This window comes from Pieris napi, chromosome 7, assembly GCF_905475465.1.
Source record: "Pieris napi chromosome 7, ilPieNapi1.2, whole genome shotgun sequence".
In the NCBI taxonomy this organism is placed as follows: domain Eukaryota; kingdom Metazoa; phylum Arthropoda; class Insecta; order Lepidoptera; family Pieridae; genus Pieris; species Pieris napi.
Window position 1 is genome coordinate 12,842,337 of NC_062240.1, and position 19,688 is coordinate 12,862,024.

Here is a 19,688-nt window from a genome sequence, read left to right on the forward strand (position 1 = left end):
TAGCATGGCAAATTGTGGTCATTATAGGCTTTTGTTTAAATCAAACATCACATAATACGTTGAACTGCGTAACTTAAAATCGATTGGGTGTCAACCGAAACCAGTTTAAAAACTTTCATTATTACAGCTGTATTGAAACAAAAAGTATATAAGCTGTAATTATAATCAAGTAAGTACCATTAACATATTACATTGCAAACAGTAAACTTACGAATCAAATATGTACTTCAAGGTATGTTAATTTTTATTATCTTAACATCGACGGAATTTTGTGATGAAATATTTATTTTGTTTAATTATTAAGCATTTAAAAGAAAACACATTTTGGCTAAAGAAATCTCCAGGCAATTTGTGTGTACTGTACAGTAAATACCTTGTTTATAGAACAATAATTTTTGAAATAACTATTCCATTTGGCATTAGAATCCGACGTACCAACATTGAAGCTATAGCAATCAACATGTATAAATATTTGTGAAATATTTTAGTTTATTTTAACTCTTTTTTCAGGTCCTAGTAATTGCTGCCACCATCGCTGTTGCCGCCGGGCAATATGGATACAACAATGGCTATGGTCAGGCTTCCCACAATCTTGTTCAGCATCAACCACACTACGCTGCTGCTGTTCAACAAGATTACCATGTAAGTTATATTTAATTACAATGTTCTTTTAATATTCCAGATGTGGGGCAGGAAAATTTACAAGAAAATCTTAATAGAAAATAGTAATATAGTTTTGCTTTGGACACTAATTAAACAAGTTTAAGTTTAGAAGAATTGCTTTTTGTAGTAAGACGGCCCATTTGCATCCCTTGTCTTCTTTTATTTTTACCTGTTCTGTGGTATTGTTGGTGATGTAAATAAAGTGTTTATTATTACAATTACAACTGGCCAGGTATATTGAGTCTCTGAAGTTTGCTACTAATAAAATTGCGCCTTAAGGAATAAAACGGCAAAGTGTGTAAAATACATAATAACATTAATAGTTGAAATGTAACTTTTACATGAATTTTTATTGTCTCATTTCTGGATTTAATTAGTGATAATTTATATACGTCAATTATCTATATAAATATAATATTAAGATTTATTTTTTGTTAGAAGGGGCTTATCTCAGGTATTACAGGTTTGGATTGAAAAAAATTGTTAGACAGGTCAATTAATGAGAAAGGCCTAAGACTGTCTAACATCACACTACGTAGAAATTAACGCGGAAAATTACAGCAAGTTTGAAATATAAAATAATGATTGACTTTTTTATTATGATTTACAGGCACCAGCTCATTACTCTTTCAACTACGGCGTTCAGGACCCTCACACCGGTGACTTCAAGTCCCAACACGAGTCTCGGGAAGGAGATGTAGTTCGTGGTGAATACAGCCTCCACGAAGCCGATGGCACCGTCAGACGTGTAGAATACACCGCAGACCCACACAGCGGGTAAGTTTCTATTGTCAGTATTTTGATCAGGAAATCTAAGCTAGTAATATAATTATTATTAGTAATTTTTATCCTTTATTCGTTAAGGCAGAACAGGTGGTCTACCATGAACTTTCATGGCAAGGCAATAGACGAACTGAATCAAAATGGATCAGATCAGGCTATGACTTAGTTCACTGTAGAATTCCTTAGGGTAGGACACGAAAAACGGGATAAAGCCGTTTCCCTTCATCTATTTAAAGAATATACAAAACTGAACAGACTGAATATAAAAGTCTTCCTTGTAAATAAAAGTTGTAAAGTACAAAACACTCGTTCATATTATGGCAAATGTATAGATATATGTTTCAAAATATGTATGAAAATATAATTTATGATCTTTCAGATTCAACGCCGTCGTGCATCGTGAAGGACAATCTTCCCACCAGGCCCCCAACTACCACTAAGCAGCAATCTAGTCAAACTGTTATATATTTAGGATAAGCTCATTAAATTTTTTATAAAATAATATATTTTTAATTATTTATCCTTCTAAGTGGAAATATTGCAGATTATAATTTTAGTACGAACATATTTCTTTAGAAATAGTTAATTACGGATAGTAAAAAATATATACTTGACTTCAGTTTAAAAGCGTATTGCAATAATCCAGCAAATAGTAGGAAAAACATTACGACAACGCACCCAGTGTCCATGGGCGGCTTATTACTTAATATCAGGAGGGCCGATTGCCCCCTATTTCATAGAACATCTAATACTAATTTTTTTTAACTTAATAACTATTAATTAACTTAATTAAATTTAGGACTTTGATAAATAAAATAAATCAGTGGCGCTACAATCTCTTTAAATCTTGGCCTCAGATTTCTGAATCTGTTTTATAATTATTTTTAAATCCAATAGGCAAGTAGGTGATCAGCCTCCAGTGCCTGACACACGCCGTCGACTTTTTGGGTCGGCGGTTTCTCCATGATGTTTTCCTTAACCGTTCGAGCAATTGTTAAATGCGCACATAGAAAGAAAGTCCATTGGTGCACAGCCGGGGATCGAAACTACGACCTCAGGTGTGATAGTCGCACGCTGAAGCTACTAGGCCAACACTGCTCATGGACAGCTCAGGACTTTGATAACACGGAATTATTATTATGCATAGGAATTCTTGTCGCGACTTATTATCTGAACATTATGTATCTCAATAACATTAACCAAAATCACATTCGTGAATATGTGATATATAATAATGTTAGATATACATATTATTTATAAAAGCAAAAGTTATGTATTTGTTTACTTAATTAAAGGTTATACTTAATTTTCTATTTTAAAACTTATGTACAAATCTTGACTTTCTTTCTGTGCGTCCAACTATTGTGTCAACACCGTGAAGAAATCGGCTTAGACCCAAATATCTTCTGTGCTTGACACCAGTCCTAGAAGACTTGCCTATAAAAATCAGTAAAATGGATATCATCTTGCCAAGACCCGCTATCTCTTGTTATTATTTATTCTTATTTTAACAATACATATCTTAATGTATCTTTTTCCTTTTTAACCAACATATTATTAGCGCACCAAATTATAACTGTATATAATTACATATTCATTACGAACCAAATAACGTATGTTATGATCATTATCACATCCTATAAGGCTTAATCACTTACTCTTACGTGGTTAAACAGTAATTATCAATAATTGAGAGAAATCCTACATTTCGATGTTCACCTTGTTGCCAACAGTATAAAATTGAAAAATAATCCTTAATGAATTCAGTTTAATATTTTACCTAGGACGTTAGAATCTAGTGAAAAATGTTCTCAAAGGTGACAATTTTTTTTAAGTTTGAATAGTTTAGTGTTCATATATCGTTGATTAAATTACGTTTTTATTTCTCCTATTACTGCCCTAAGGCAATCTTCTCGAAAATTTAATAACTGTCAGTTAAAATAAAAAGTAAAGTGTACTCTCTCAAAGGCCGGCAACGCATCTACTAAAAATAGGTGTCCGTTTGCCCCCGTATTATATAAAAAAGTGTTTATATCACGATGGGTATATCAGATAAGACTACTTTTGTTACCGGACGTAACTTTTACTCACCATTTGTATCACCCTTATTGGGGATTAATACTTACTTGAGGATCGTAAGATGCTTTGGATTTCATTAAAATCTGTGTTTTTATTAAAGGTTAAGCTTGAACACGTATGAAACATCTTGTAATGAGGATTGTCAATTATAAAATCTAGGTTAATTTGTTCAATCAACACTCGACCTTTGAAGGGAAATGACGTATTTTGCAACCGTTTTAATTAACCCTTTGTTATTTTAAATGATCCTCATAATCGGCATGCACTTGCCATTGCACTTGGACTTTTAACTTTTGTAATATTTTTAAAACGATTTGACCGTGTATTAGCTGAAGTATTACATGTTTGGATTGCACTAGGAACACCAAATTTAAAACAGCTGTAAAAACTCATAGAATTTGCCTTTTGTATTATTTATATATATTTGTATGTATTGTATTGTGAAGTTGCGGATTTCAGCTAGTTGGTATACATGATTTGATCTTGTGTGTACAAAGTATATTTATTATGAATAAAAAAATTACGTTCATCACGCAAAGGCGTACACGCAATACATGTTTAATTTAATACAAGAGCATTCATTATTCGGTCGTTCAAAACAATACTTGTTTCATAACAGGGTATTTGTTTGATTTCTAGGTGCTTTGTTTTGCGTCTGTCATCGCGGCTGTGTTTGGTAATTACATACCAAGCCATGGAGCCCAATCTGAAGCACGCTTGATCAAGTACGATGGTCATCCAGAAGTAGTTCCCGTTGGAGGATACCATGGACACGGACACCAGATTGACTATCATGTATGTAATACTTTTATTTTTCGCCTTTACACAAATTATTGCACTTAAAATAGAGAACTGGTCATCATGGTTTCAGCCTAATCTTCACGCTTTCCCTCCACCCTTACCATGACACCAGTCCACCTAGTGGAAGGCCGCCCTACGCCAACTGGTCTCCAATCTAGACCTGTTTAGAACCATCAGCATTTGGTTCTTCGTAATGTATGATGGTGATTTTATCGCAAGCGCTCAAGTACAATTTTGTGAAATTAAAATATTAATATTTTCGGTTAATGCAATATTATAACTTATAACATATTATGACTCAGAAGACTCTAAAGGTCGTACGTACACTGCGTGATCAATTGGCGTTTCTAATATAGATATATGTATTTATGTACTCCGAATTCTAAATTAGTTAATGTACTAAAATGTTTTAATTGTTTAATAGTTTGCGGCATAGTCTAATGTGAAAAATATTTTTTTAATCTATGAAACGTGCCTTTATACATTCTGGAAATGCAGAATAAAGTTTTTGACTAAAGATTATTCGAAATAATCAAGTTTTCTAAAACAACATCTTTCAATATTTTTACGCGATACACCTGTAGGCGTATCATAGCCATTCATTGATGAGATTTCTTAACAACAAGTTATTTTAAATGTCGAGTTATTTCTTATAAATTAAAGATTATACCCGATTTAACCCGATCACTAAACCAGCAGTGAGCTTAAGAAGAACAATGTTGAATGTTCAGCGTGCGACTCTCATCCCTGAGGTCGTAGGTTCGATCCCAAGCTGTGCACCAACTGGACTTTCTTTCTATGTGCGCATTTAACACTCGCTCGTACGGTGAAGGAAAACATAGACAAGAAGTCGACGGCGTATGTCAGGCACAGAAGGTTGATCACCTAATTCCCTATTAGACAAAACAAATGATCACGAAAAAGATACAGAAATCAGAGGCCCAGAACTATGAGCGCCACTTATTTAATAATTATTACCAATATATTTTTCAGACGCATCCTAAGTACGAGTTCGATTACAAAGTAGTAGACCACCACACTGGTGACATTAAGTCCCAACAGGAGCACAGAGACGGTGACGTGGTAAGAGGTGCATACGCTCTCCACCAACCAAACGGACTGGAGAGGATTGTTAATTACTACAGCGATGATCATTCTGGGTAAATTTTTATTTTATTTTTCATGATCTTCAGCATTTACAATACCTATTTAATGAGTTTGAGCCAAAAAGGGTAATTAATTTTAGAAGTTATGCTTCTTTTGGCGCGTTAGGGAAAAATTATGAGAATAAATTTATACAATACGCGCGCACACCGTCACAAAAAACCGACACCCGCACTTGCTCTGTTTTATCGACAAATTGCATTGTATGTCATGGCGTAGTGTTTTCCAGAGTCGTGTTTATTTAAACCAAAATAATGATTTCTATACGAGAGATATATTATATCGTTTCGATTGGAAGTACCACTTAAAATGTATTCCTTTTTTTATTTTCGTATTTTTTTTATGATTTTTCTTTTTTGATTATTATTATTATTTTGTGTGTTTCTGTGTGGGTGTTTCGTTAGTAATAAATGTAATGTCTGTCTGTTAATTGAAGTTGTAATAAATAAACATTTGTTTTCAGATTCCACGCAGATGTAAAATATGGCACGCACCATGTCGTCCCCCACCACGCTCCCCATGGTCACTATTTATAAGATTATATTTACTTTAATATAACGTGACAATCAAGATACAAATAATTGTTTGAAACTCCTGAATTTTGTAATTAAATTTAAATTAAATTATTAAATTATAAATGTGTATAAGTTTGAGGTGTACAAGCTAAAAATATTTAATATAAAAATAAAATATTTTCTTTAAAAATGAAAATAGTTGTATATTTGTCCCAAATCCACTTAATATTGCAGTGCAGTGTTCATTAATCTTATAATCCATTATTAAAATTAATCAGTGGCGCTACAACCTCTTTAGGTCTTGGCCTCAGATTTCTGAATCTGTATAATGATCATTTTTAAATCTAATAGGCAAGTAGGTGACCAGCCTCCAGTGCCTGACACACGACGTCGACTTTTTGGTTCTAAGACATGTCGGTTTCTTCACGATGTTTTCCTTCACAAAAATGCAAAAAAAAGTTTTCTAAAGTTATCCCTAATAAAATATAAAAAAATTGAGCTTTATACTTTAACGATTTTAAGGTACTATTTTATACACTTTTACTACCCAAGTAACCACTACCCAAACTCTATAGTCCCTGGTCGTTCTTACCTGTATAGGGGACGCGCATAGAAGAACTTTCAGCTTTTATTAAATAACGAAGGTCTGGCCGTCCAGCCTTGCGATTCTGTAACTCACTTCACGAACTCACACAGCGGTTTTTGCATCGGCGGTCGCTCTCAAATCAGTCGTGAAGCAGTCATTTTATGATTTGGCATTCTGATAAACAATAAACTACAAGCTCCCACCTTTTCACGCCATGCCATGGACCTGCCTTTTCTTCTCAGCATTTCCTGAAGCACGACGGTCATCCTGAAATAGTACATGTTCATGGTCATCACGCTCATGGTCACGTCGATTACCATGTAAGTTTAATTATTTAAACTCTAAGTAACAATTTGATTAATAACGTAAAAAATACTTACCAAGAAATAAACTATTACCGTGTAGCAAAGTATTGCTATTTTTTGCTGGAGTTTGTGCAAAGATTAAAAGGGAGGGCAACCGGGGCTACAGCTCCGGGGCCTCCACAAAAGAGGGGCCCCACAATTGAGACTTCGGAAAAAATGTTTTAAATTCCGACTAGTACACACTAACTACTAGTAACTTTTCTTTTGATAATAATTTGTTTCGGTGTTTTACCTTTACCTTTGTACAAACATGTATTTATATTTCTATATTAAATACTAACATAATCTACTTGGTTTCACAATAAATTCTTGATTTAAAAACACGACTGAAAATTTTTTTTAAAAATCATGTTATTTGGAAAATAATTTAGCCAATAAACCAATTTAGCCTCTACACCTTTGTTGCCTCGAGGCCTCCAGATCTTTAAATCCGGTCCTGATTACGCTCATATTAGATTCTCATTTCATTCAAAGTAAAAATGGAAGGTATTCGAGTAAAATAATTACCGCCTCGTCGTTACAGCAAACGTTTTTTTGTTAATATTTCATAGTTTACTAGTCGACCCGGCAAACGTCGTTTGCCATTATTTCTAGTAAACATTTTTTTAGTTCAATAAAAAAAACTATCTTCAAGAATAAAAAATAGGGTTTGAGGGTGCAGAGGGGTGAAAATTAGGGGTTGTATGTATTTTTGTATGCTGTATCATACAAAAATAAAGACAAAAAAAAATGTATACAAAATAAAATAAAAATTTTGGGGGTGGACAGTGGACACCCCTTATCACTTAGGGGTTTGAAAGATAGCTGATAGTAGCCGATTCTCAGATTTACTGAATATGCATAAAAAATTTCATAAGAATCGAGCAGTTTCGGAGTAGTTTGGGAACGAACATTGTGACACGAGAATTTTATATATTAGATTTACAATGTATTTTCTATTCACAGACTCATCCCAAGTATGAATTCGGTTACAAAGTGGAAGACCATCACACGGGAGACAGGAAATCTCAACACGAGCACCGTGATGGGGACGTTGTAAAGGGTGTGTACGCTCTGCACCAGCCTGATGGCTCTGAGAGGATTGTGCACTACCACGGAGACCATCACACTGGGTAAGAATTCATAAATTGAAAAGTAAATATTTTACAATGTGATATCTTCTTACAAAGTGTACCACAAGTACTGGTTCGCAGGGATATATAAGAATACTACTAGCTGCCCCCGCGAACTTCGTTTCGCCTTAATATGATTTTACTTAGCTTACCTCTTTAGTAGCTACATACCAACATATTATGGTATATTTTGCTATGCTACCCCAAAGAAACTGTTTGCGTTCACAATTACAGCAAATAAAACCTGTTTTTAGGTTTATCCGAGTAATTTTTCAAGTTTTTTTTCTTCATAAAAACCTTTCTCAGGTCAGCCGTCTTAGAAATAATTTCTCAATCTTTTCATATGAAATAAATGTTAAATTGTGTACATAATACAATGATTAACTAAGTACAATTTATTTTGTTGATCTGTGCGATAATTTTATTTATATGCGTAGTTTTGTCCACAGATGGCACCACATGCTGTTTGCATTCGTAAAATTAATTAATTAATTTTTTATTATTCGATAACTTATCCAATACTTTATTACTTATTCTGCTATTCGGAGCGGAGAAGAATCCACCAAAAAAGAGATGACTAACATCGGTCCAGCCGATCTTGAGTTATAAGTGTTGTAACTAACACGACTTTGTTTTATATATTTTGATAAGAATAGTCAGCAAGTCTTTATTACTCATATTTATCCCAAACCGAATAATATGGTTTTGCTGGATATCGATTACAGTCATACTTTATTCGTTCGGCACTGAGTCCTAATTTGAGTAAACAGTCTCAAATTCACTCTAACATTCTTTTATATTAAATAAATAATTACACTCATATTGACTGATTGCAGATTCCACGCGGACGTGAAATTTGGGACCCATCACATCATTCCTCATCATCACCACTAACACTCATGAGTATTATTTAAACTAGGTTTAACCGTTTTTATATATTGGTATTAAAGAGGAAAATCAAATGCAAGAAAGTATTTTTATTTTTATTTTATACCCGCACATTCTCAGATGTATCCTAACATCGAATCGAAGTAAAAATATTAATATAAACATAACTAATTAATCAGTTAGTTAGTACTCATGTCAATCACTAGATGGCAGTAGTTGCATTTGGAACGCGATATTGTTTTACTTAGATTGTGCATAGTGGTGACTGTTCCTTTAATCGAAAGATCATGCTCACTCCAGTGAGCCTCCGTTCTGCACTTCAGGCGATAGACCACCCCGCAAATGCTAAAGCCAAGGTCCTCGACTCTCACCGGACACTGATTAGTGATTACTCTCTAGTTCTCGCAGGAGACGCCCTGCCCTGAATAATCAAAAGAGTTTTTATGGATTATTATCGAAGTTTATTATTATCTTCTCTCGCGGACTCCCAATGGAGCTTGGAAGTAAATTTTCAATAACAATTTAATAGTATTACAACCTTTCCTAGCAACCACAGCTCGCGTTTCCCATACAATACATACAGTACACATTTTAGTTCCTGTTTTGTTTGCTACTATATCTGTACCTGTAGTAATAAAATTAGACAATCAATCATTCAAATCGATGCATAGACGGTATAAAATCGTATACAAATGCAATGTGTTTTATATGTATTGTATACTATTTTAACGAAAATCCTTGAATGTTTAATCTGCGGTATTCCTGATCAAATAATATCTGAATCACCTTTCTCCCAAAAGTCGTTGCGGTCAGTAAGACGGCTAAAAATAAATTACCTCAAACGTAAAAGTTTTCAAGGCTCTCTTCTCTTCAAGGTTTTTAATGGTTGACTGAAAATTTAAGTATTAATACAAATATAATCTCAAAAAGACAGTTATGTTTGAATGGGTCTTATAGGCGACCTACGCTTCTTTCACATAATTAATGAATATAAACGAAAATAGTCTCATTAAACATAATTGCACTTCCATGTTCCTGGAACACCTATGCAAAAAACTCAGTTTTGTATCGCGCAGCCCGAACATACAACGACCACTATTTAAGCCTTGACTTGTTTAAACTATCGCGGAATATACTTAATGGAGTTTTAAGAACATCTGTAGCGCTAAATCACTTGCATCATGAGCACATACATATCCTCAAGTACATCACACAACACAGCCGATTTAGGTGTTACTTAGTAAAATGTATTTGATAATTTTATTGATTTTTTTTTCGTAAATGTTTGAACCTTTTTGTATATATTATGTATTCCATTTTTGGAATATCAGTATAATGGATTTTTGTTATATATAATTTATGTTAGCTGTAGGATTACGAAATAAATTAATAATTATGTAATGTTTTTTTTGCTATTCGAATGTCGAGGAAAAGAAATGCATAAATATTTCTAATCAACAATTTAATAATAATAATTATTAAAATACATGCTTCTTAAATGTAAATTTAGAAACAGAACAATATGTCTACTCTATTTGAGGGACCCAAGACCAGACCCAGGCGAGACTTGTTCAATTTTATTTTTAGTGAAAGTAACTAGCGAAAAGTAAGTGCAAAAACCACAAGGACGACAAGCCAATTCGTGTAGGTAAATCTCAAAATTGAGTAGCTATAAAAACCAGGTTTGAAACTTGAAAATTATCAGTGTATCGTTTAAAATCGTTCAATCAATATGTACTCCAAAGTTAGTATTTATTATATGTTAATAAATTACAGAAAAAGGATTTAAAAATATTAATAAATATATAATTATTTTCCAGATTATCGCCTTGAGCGCCGTATTGGCGGTATCGAGTGCTGGTCTCCTGGCTACTCCCGCAGTTCACTACTCTCCAGCTGCCGCGGTCTCCTCACAGAGCATCGTGCGCCATGAGCAGCCAATCGCCGTAGCCTCTCCCGTCGCATACCAATCTGCTCCACTTGCATACGCCTCTCCCGCTCGGTACTCGTCCGCCGCCGCTGTCTCCTCCCAGAACATCGTCCGCCACCAACAGCCGATCGCTGTAGCTTCTCCTATTGCGTACAACACCGCCTCTTATGCCTCACCTCTCTCTTACGCTGCTCCCGCTCGTTACTCATCCGCAGTCTCCTCCCAGAACATTGTCCGCCACCAACAACCGATCGCCGTAGCTGCTCCTATTGCGTACAACACTGCCTCTTATGCCTCACCTCTCTCTTACGCTGCTCCCGCTCGTTACTCATCCGCAGTCTCCTCCCAGAACATCGTTAGTCACGGACAGGCTATTGCTCCCGCCCGTCTGGCTTACCAAGCTACCCGTGCTGTGATCGCTCCCGTTGTCCACGCGGCACCTCTTGTACACGCTGCTCCAGCCCGTGCCATCATCGCCCAACACGAGGAATACGACGCACACCCCAGCTACGACTTCTCCTACTCCGTCGCTGACGGCCACACCGGTGACAACAAGTCCCAGCATGAGAGCCGCGACGGAGATGTTGTACGTGGTGAATACTCCCTGGTTGAAGCTGACGGCTCAATCCGTCGCGTAGAGTACTCCGCTGATGACCACCATGGCTTCAACGCTGTCGTCAGCAACTCTGCACCCGCTCACGCCGCCTCCGCATACGCCCCAGCTGCTGTTCTCGCCCACCATTAAGAAGACCTACTATATAGAGTAGAATAGGATCGTTTATAAGAGTACTATTTATAACGAATAAAAGCACTTAACTCTACTTTGTTACATTTTTATTATAGTTCAAGCAATACTTATCATGTAGGTAAGTAGGATTACTTCTAATGTTCATGCCCACATCTTATATTATCATAACAATTCAACTTAATTATAAAATTACCACTATGCTTTACTATACTAAATAATACTTAGAGAAAACTCTAACAAATAAAACGAACTAGGAATCAAACAGTAGAGACTTCGCAGTAATCAGTAGCAAACCCAAAAAACTTATTACTACAGAATACTGGTTGAGTAACTAATGCATAAGCTTTGAAACAACTTCAAGACTATGGATGGCAAATATAAAAGTAAAATCTAGGGAAGCAAGAAAATTCTGCAGCATGTTATATATGGAAACGGATAAAACAACACTCACAAAAACTTAATAATTAACTACAAACCATAGATATAGCCAATGTTGACAAAGTTTTTTCAAGAATAATACTTGACCGATTAGAAAAACAGTTAAATGAAAACCAACCCTGAGTGCTGACGTGCTGACCATCGATCATATTTTCGTCGTAAAATAAATAATCGATAAACTAAACAATAATGGTTATCATTATATACTATATGCCATTCGTAGACAATAATAAGGCATTCGGTTCTCTAAGAAATTTGTAGCTACTTCTGGAAGAACGTAAAAAAATCAAAAAGCTGATAGTAAATATATAGAAATCATAAAAGAAATTAACAAAAACTCAGTAGCGACAAGCCAACTAGTTGGCCAAACACATGGAGAGGTATTTTCTGTGAAGAGGGGGTCAAGCAAGGAAACCCGCTCTCTTTAAAACTTTTTACAGCCGTACTGGAAAATATATTTTGGACTTAAAACTGCGATTGCTATTTGAAACCGTTTTGAAACGGAATCAAGCATCGCTCCGCTTAGGTGTACGCAAGATAACAAATGTAGCTTTTCCAATGTTTCTCTCATCTGCTCACAAATCTAGCAGTCTGGTAGGTAAAATCCTTAGATCTTATTCTACAAACTACGAGATTGCGGATCTAACAGATGCGAGAAATGCGTAGTTAGCATCTGGCCCAGGCTTGATTTAGTCTTCCAGCGATAACTTTAAAAGAAGCTGAGATGATCCTCTTTCACAACTCAATTACAGACCGCGGAAGAATGTTGGTAATGGGATCTAGGTAAAATGCTTATCCTTAGCTATACACTGTCGGAAGCCAGTTTCCTTTTTGGACCCTGAAACCCTTCGAATTGCTATCGGGCTTCACTTAGGAAGGTGCCCATGTGTATTCCATGTCCCTGTGGCATTGAAGTAAGTAGCCTTGAACACTTTGGCCTCCTTTGCCAAAATAGTGCATGTCGTTTTTCTTACACGCACAACGATATCATACGCCGCTCACTTGCCTTCGTAAACATTCCAGCCATAATTTATTATTTTTTGCAAAAATATGAAAGTCTTTTCACCAACTTTTATTTGGTTTCCACTGGGTTTGAGACTCTTGGGAAGTCTTAAAGTGCACAGGCGCTAAATAAGATTTACTCGTAAGTTTACGTCTAGTAGATAATACCGGTGACCTGAGCTGGGGCTTTCCTCGCTCAACGAATAAGTATCGTAATACAGCGAAAAAATGCTGCTAACATTAAAGGTTGCCAGCGCCAGAACTATTTTAATTTGTTTTGGTTTTCTGTTTTAAGTATTAATATTATCATGTAAGTTACGAATATTGTAAATACTCTTTATTTGCGTGTTATTCGATATTTTTTACAAAAAGATCTGAATTCTAAAAGACACAATATAGAATCAATCTACAAATTTGTGATTCCCTTTTGATTTTATCAAGTATTAAGTTTTAACTTAGAACATCATTTTATTAAAAAAATTAACGAATGTAAAGGGAAATTTTTCGTGATCAATCTCATCAGTGACATTGATATCAAACTGGTGTAAAAACCCCGAGTTTAATATATTATACAAAACATTGTGTAAACAATTTTATTTATTTCATGAGGATATGCCATAATAAAAAAACCGGATGCCTTTAGAATGCGCTATGGAAGAACAAGGTCAGCCTTGTTAGCAATAATAATTTATGAATTATTGAAACTTACATAATATGTAATACTTTATTTGTCATTCATTATAATATAAGCTTTTAGTATTTAGGATTTATTGCAATAATGACTTAACACGATATCTTTAAGTAATTAAAGAGAGATGTTAGAAGAGGAACCCTTTTCTTATATAGAATGTATATTGTATACTGCAAACAAGGAAGTAGAACAACGGTTTTTTCTAAATTATAAAAGTTTAGATAAAGGCCAAAAGCAACTTCGTTGTTGTTAGTACAAGTTTGATTCTCCTTTGCCTAAAAAACGTAACATATTTAAACACATTTCTCTGGATAACAATTAAATGTCATGTCGCTTTCATTACGTCTTTTTACGTACTTTAAGAAAAGTCATGTTAATTTATTATGAAATTAAAGTAGTTCAAAACTTGTCGACCTCAAAGTTCAAATGACATGCTATATAAGTTGATTTTTGCAACTGATAGTTATCATTCGAATTACAACCTTACAGACAACATGTTCTCTAAAGTAAGTTTTCAAGAGAGGTTCAAATAATAGTAATAGTGAATAGTAAAAATTGTTTTTATTTAAACGTTAAAAACTAAGCAAATATTTTTTTTTTCATCTTAATGGAAACTCCCGTTGAACAGTCAATATTTTTTTATAAACTAAGTGGTATAAATTTCCATAACAATTAATTATATTATTTTTTCAGATTTTCGGCATCAGCGCTGTTTTGGCGGTGGCCACTGCTGGCCTTCTCCCCGCCGCCCACTACTCCCCAGCGTCCGCAGTGTCTTCACAAAGCATTGTCCGCCATGAGCAGCCAATTGCTGTCGCCTCACCTTACTACCAATCTGCTCCCTTGGCATACTCTGCCCCCAGACAGTACTCCTCCGCCGTATCCTCCCAAAACATTGTCCGTCAAGCTGCCTCACCTTACTACCAATCTGCTCCCTTGGCATACTCTTCCCCCAGCCAGTACTCCTCTGCCGTTTCCTCCCAAAACATTGTCCGTCACGCTGCCCCTGTAGCTATCACCCATGCTGCTCCTCTTGTCCACGCCACTCCCGTTGTCCACGCTGCTCCCTTAGTCCACGCTGCTCCAGCTCGTGCCATCATCGCCCAACACGAGGAATACGACGCACACCCCAGCTACGACTTCTCCTACTCCGTTGCCGACGGCCACACCGGTGACAACAAGTCCCAGCACGAGAGCCGCGACGGAGATGTTGTACGTGGTGAATACTCCCTGGTTGAAGCTGACGGCTCAATCCGCCGCGTAGAGTACACCGCCGATGCACACAACGGCTTCAACGCTGTCGTCAGCAACTCTGCACCCGCTCACGCCACCCCTGCCTACGCCCCGGCTACCGTTTTGGCTCACCATTAAACATCAACCAAAAAATCTTAAAATATACACGATACATATTAAGTTATTTATTGTAAATAAATACACTAGTTGATCAAAGTAAATTTTCTGTTTTTTCTTTCACTACTGTCTATCTAAATTATATCGCGTATAGAATGTTATAATGTTGTATTTTATAAACATAAATCCAATGTGTTTTATCTAACTCCAAAACGGCTTAAACAAATTGATAATCGAAATCTCAAATTAGATTTTTACAACTTATACTTTACAAACTGTAAAAAGCGTCTAAGAATTGAAAAAGCCAAGCCACCAAATGTCGAGGCCGTTCTTGTTCGTCGACACCACTGTGAAGATTAATCAAAACTGCCCTGCAATTCTGTAACTCACTTTTCGAACTCACACAGCGGTTTTCGCATCGGCGGTCGCTCTCAAATCAGTCGTGAAGCAGTCATTTTATGATTTGGCATTCTGAAAAGGTGGGAGCTTGTAGTTTATTGTTTATTAGAATGCCAAATCATAAAATGACTGCTTCACGACTAATTTCAGAGCGACCGCCGATGCAAAAACCACTGTGTGAGTTCGAAAAGTGAGTTACAGAATCGCAGGGCTGAAATGCAAGTTAGTACTGGAAACATTATTTCATTGTTATGTTAAGACATAACTTGTTTTTAAAAAGAACAGAGGGCAAACTAGCAGTAAGGCTCTTCTGATGTTAAGTTATACAGTCACCAATGGACGGTCACACTGTCAGAAGGCTCGCGAACGTGGCCAGCCTTAATAATTGGAACACTCTTTTCTGGAAGGACCCTAAGTCAAATTGTATCCGAAATACTTCAGTGGGCAGCTGGAACAAATAGTGGTGGTGCACTGCAAAATGTGCCCTGAAAAACGGAAATGTGTGAAACTGTACATAAGTAAATATTTAAATAGTCCTTTAATCAATAAAAAATCTCACTAGTGTTAATTACTCTCATTATGCAAATGTATTACAATATGTTCGCGAGTGTGAATTCGTGATTATGAAGTTTGCATGCAATCGTCAGTTGAGATTATAAATCTTTTTCGAATTAATTTTCAAATTATATTAATTAATCGCATTATGATTAAAGTTTATTTTCTTTTTAATAAATGAAAATCATAAATCAATTCCCTGATTCTAAGTAAAACAAATCTTAAAAGTAAAAGGTATCAAACGAGTCATATTACCGAGCTGGCCATAATATATTATGGGTCGTAATATCAGTAACCGGGTGCACCAATGGGGTACACCAAAAATAACGCGTTAGATAGTACGATAATGTTTTCACCGATTATTTCCCCCTAGTTTTCTATCGTGGCACATAATCTCCCTGTACGAGAGGGTGGGCATTTTGCTCACTCAGGCTTTCTTAGTTTCATAAGCGTAGCGATTTCCTGAATCGTCGGAGTTACGCCCCGAAAGTTTTGCCAGACGTAGGCACTCTCTTCAACTGTTACTTTGCATTTATTTTCATAGCAATTAACATTTCATTATTTCGCCTATATTCTATTGTTATAAGCGAGTGGTTAATATAAAGTAAAAATAAAATCCTCTATTATTTAAAGAACACGATGGAAACCGTGCACTACCCATGCGTGGAAAGTCTAACAACTTGTATGGTATAGAACAGATCCATAAGACAATAACAAGCAAGGCGACGATTCTTCTTCTTCTTTAAGGCGAAGGCCTTCTATGCCCGTCAAAGTGAGGCTTGGTTAAACTTGGTGTGAGATCAGTTGTGCTCAGGAGTTGACATATTTTATAGCAGTAGTATCCATTATGTACGGATTATATTGAGTTATTGTTGCACATTCTCGCAACATTCAAAATTGAAACATTTGCTTAAAAAACTTTTTTTTGAATGAAACATTTTTATAGGAGCTATAACAATAACTGCAGCATCTTACGCTTGAAAACATGGGGATTATCGCAAAAAGGAACTGCTTCATATATTCTCGAAGCATCGTTCAAGACAGAGACCTAATACTTAGTTAGAGAAACGTTTTTAAGCAAAGTAAGTCGCACGGCCAGGACAAAAATTGGCTTAAGTCTGATAATTTTTTTGCAAATGTATAACTAGACTTAGAAAATCTACCATTTCATAATTGTTTCAAGACAAAAATTATATCAATGTGGCGGCGTCTACTGCAAAATAATTTAGTTAATATGGTTTTATGGTTTAATATGGTTAAATAAGAAAGCCAGTATTTTTTTAATAATCGTATTTATAACTAAGACCACTTAATAAACGGTTTAGTAAAATGGCGGTCAATCCGTCCATCCGTGTACTAATATATAATACTGTCCGTATTACATATTCCATATTCCGTATTACATCCGCCGATTATTAATCTAAACGAAATAACGAGCATAATATAAGAAATATAATAAAACGAAAAAAAATAGTTTCGAAATTAATAATTGAACTTGCCAAACTTTCACTGATCGATGAATTTTTTGCCAGTTGCCTATATTTTGTACCTCGACGACCTTGGAAAATTTAACGCCTTAGTATAAAGCTTGCTCCGGGTCCTTTAATTAATCAGTATCAAGCGATTCATTCCTTCAACATGTTCTCTAAAGTAAGTGCCACTGTAAACGTGTTTAATAATTGGTAATTAAAGAAAAAAGAAATAATTAACTAATAAGGATTTTCTTTTTAAGGTTCTTGCTTTAAGCGCGGTGTTAGCCGTGACCAGCGCTGGTCTCCTGGCTGCTCCCGCAGTTCACTACTCTCCAGCTTCCGCGGTCTCCTCACAGAGCATCGTGCGCCATGAGCAGCCAATCGCCGTAGCCGCTCCCGTTGCATACCAATCTGCTCCACTCTCATACGCCTCTCCCGCTCGTTACTCATCTGCTGTCTCCTCACAAAACATCGTCCGCCACCAACAGCCCATTGCCTACAACTCCGCTTCTCTCTCTTATGCAACACCTCTCTCTTACGCTGCTCCCGCTCGTTACTCATCTGCCATCTCCTCCCAGAACATCGTTAGTCACGGACAGGCTATTGCTCCCGCCCGTCTGGCCTACCAAGCTGCCCCTGCTGTAGTCGCTCCAGTCATCCACGCTGCTCCCCTTATCCACGCTGCCCCTGCCCGCGCCATCATCGCCCAACACGAGGAATACGACGCACACCCCAGCTACGACTTCTCCTACTCCGTCGCTGACGGCCACACCGGTGACAACAAGTCCCAGCACGAGAGCCGCGACGGAGATGTTGTACGTGGTGAATACTCCCTGGTTGAAGCTGACGGCTCAATCCGCCGCGTAGAGTACTCCGCTGATGACCACCATGGCTTCAACGCTGTCGTCAGCAACTCTGCACCCGCTCACGCCGCCTCCGCATACACCCCAGCTGCTGTTCTCGCCCACCATTAATGAGACCTACTATAGAGTAGAATAGGATCGTTTATAAGAGTTCTATTTATAAAAAATAAAAGCACTAAACTCTACTTTGTTATATTTTTATTATAGTTCAAGCAATACTTATCATGTAGGTATGTGTGATTCTAATGTTCATACCCACATCTCATATTATCGTAACATTTCAATTTAATTATGAAAATATTATTGGCTAAGTCATATATTAACTTAGCTAAATTTGTCATTGGATATCACTACTACGTTACTCGTACTAGAAATTTATAAAGTCGTAATATAGAACACTAATCTTTTATATTACGTATTGTTATGAGTTCTAAAACAACGTGTATGAATAAAATAATACAAGGAAATATTACACCACAAATTTTACACATATATAATAGAAGAGTCAGCTAAATCTTAAGCCAACTATACTATATCTTTAATAAACACCTATTAATAACTTTATTTTTAGCCTCGAAGTGTTCTTATATATACGTATATAGGTAAATAAATAAGATCCTTCTCTAGAGAAAACACTAACACATATAGGCAAACTATTTTCAACACAGAATGAAAACGAACTAGGAGAAGAAACGATAGTTTTAATGGAAGAGAGAAATCATATGTTAGAAAAATGAAAAGAAAACCATGATTGCAGTAATCAGTGGTAATATTCAAACATTAATAAGAAAACACAAAAATCTGTCCACTCCAGACAACTACAGAATACTAGTTGAAATAGCAACTACAAAAGCATTGAAACAAATTACAGGCCACTTACAATGGCTACCACCAAATATACAAGTAAAATCTAGCTAGGTAAGCGAAAAACACCAAATTCTACAGCATGTTATACATGGAAACGGATAGAACAACACTCACCAAAACGTAATAAATAACTAACAGTACAGAGAACTTTAACTTTGTATAGATAAATATTATAATTATAAAACAAAGTTTTTTCTAAATATAATAAAAACAGTTGAATGAAAACCAACCCAGAGTATCCTCTTACCCTCTGGAGTATTTTTTCGAAGTAGTCGGTAGACTACTTTACCAAAGATCATGTTTTCGTCATAAAATAAATTATCGAAAAGCTAAAATAATATGGTTATCATACCATATGGCTTTCGTAGACAATAATAAGACTTTCGGTTCTCTAAGACATAGCTACATCTGGAATAC

General features: G+C 35.9%; 5 protein-coding genes across 5 annotated transcripts; all 5 read left to right on the forward strand.

Annotated features, from left to right (window-relative positions):
• Nucleotides 1–139: 139 nt before the first annotated feature.
• LOC125051039 (cuticle protein 19-like) lies at nucleotides 140–1,948 on the forward strand. Its single transcript, XM_047651161.1, has 4 exons — nucleotides 140–232; nucleotides 511–642; nucleotides 1,274–1,440; nucleotides 1,826–1,948. Exons 1-4 carry the CDS (start codon nucleotides 221–223, stop codon nucleotides 1,884–1,886), a joined length of 372 nt encoding a protein of 123 aa, XP_047507117.1. The 5' UTR covers nucleotides 140–220; the 3' UTR covers nucleotides 1,887–1,948.
• Nucleotides 1,949–3,219: 1,271 nt separating this feature from the next.
• Nucleotides 3,220–6,088, forward strand: LOC125051035 (cuticle protein 7-like). The gene is made up of 4 exons (XM_047651156.1): nucleotides 3,220–3,263; nucleotides 4,165–4,320; nucleotides 5,320–5,486; nucleotides 5,954–6,088. Exons 1-4 carry the CDS (start codon nucleotides 3,252–3,254, stop codon nucleotides 6,024–6,026), a joined length of 408 nt encoding a protein of 135 aa, XP_047507112.1. The 5' UTR covers nucleotides 3,220–3,251; the 3' UTR covers nucleotides 6,027–6,088.
• A 39-nt stretch (nucleotides 6,089–6,127) lies between these two features.
• On the forward strand, nucleotides 6,128–9,024 carry LOC125051287 (adult-specific cuticular protein ACP-20-like). Its single transcript, XM_047651500.1, has 4 exons — nucleotides 6,128–6,144; nucleotides 6,788–6,911; nucleotides 7,902–8,068; nucleotides 8,905–9,024. Exons 1-4 carry the CDS (start codon nucleotides 6,128–6,130, stop codon nucleotides 8,960–8,962), a joined length of 366 nt encoding a protein of 121 aa, XP_047507456.1. The 3' UTR covers nucleotides 8,963–9,024.
• A 1,629-nt stretch (nucleotides 9,025–10,653) lies between these two features.
• Nucleotides 10,654–18,589, forward strand: LOC125051288. The gene is made up of 4 exons (XM_047651501.1): nucleotides 10,654–10,700; nucleotides 10,777–11,628; nucleotides 17,684–17,719; nucleotides 17,802–18,589. The coding sequence occupies exons 1-4, from the start codon at nucleotides 10,689–10,691 to the stop codon at nucleotides 18,513–18,515; spliced, it is 1,614 nt and encodes a 537-aa protein (XP_047507457.1). The 5' UTR covers nucleotides 10,654–10,688; the 3' UTR covers nucleotides 18,516–18,589.
• LOC125051019 (cuticle protein 18.6-like) lies at nucleotides 14,237–15,245 on the forward strand. The gene is made up of 2 exons (XM_047651142.1): nucleotides 14,237–14,271; nucleotides 14,459–15,245. Exons 1-2 carry the CDS (start codon nucleotides 14,260–14,262, stop codon nucleotides 15,134–15,136), a joined length of 690 nt encoding a protein of 229 aa, XP_047507098.1. The 5' UTR covers nucleotides 14,237–14,259; the 3' UTR covers nucleotides 15,137–15,245.
• Nucleotides 18,590–19,688: the final 1,099 nt, after the last annotated feature.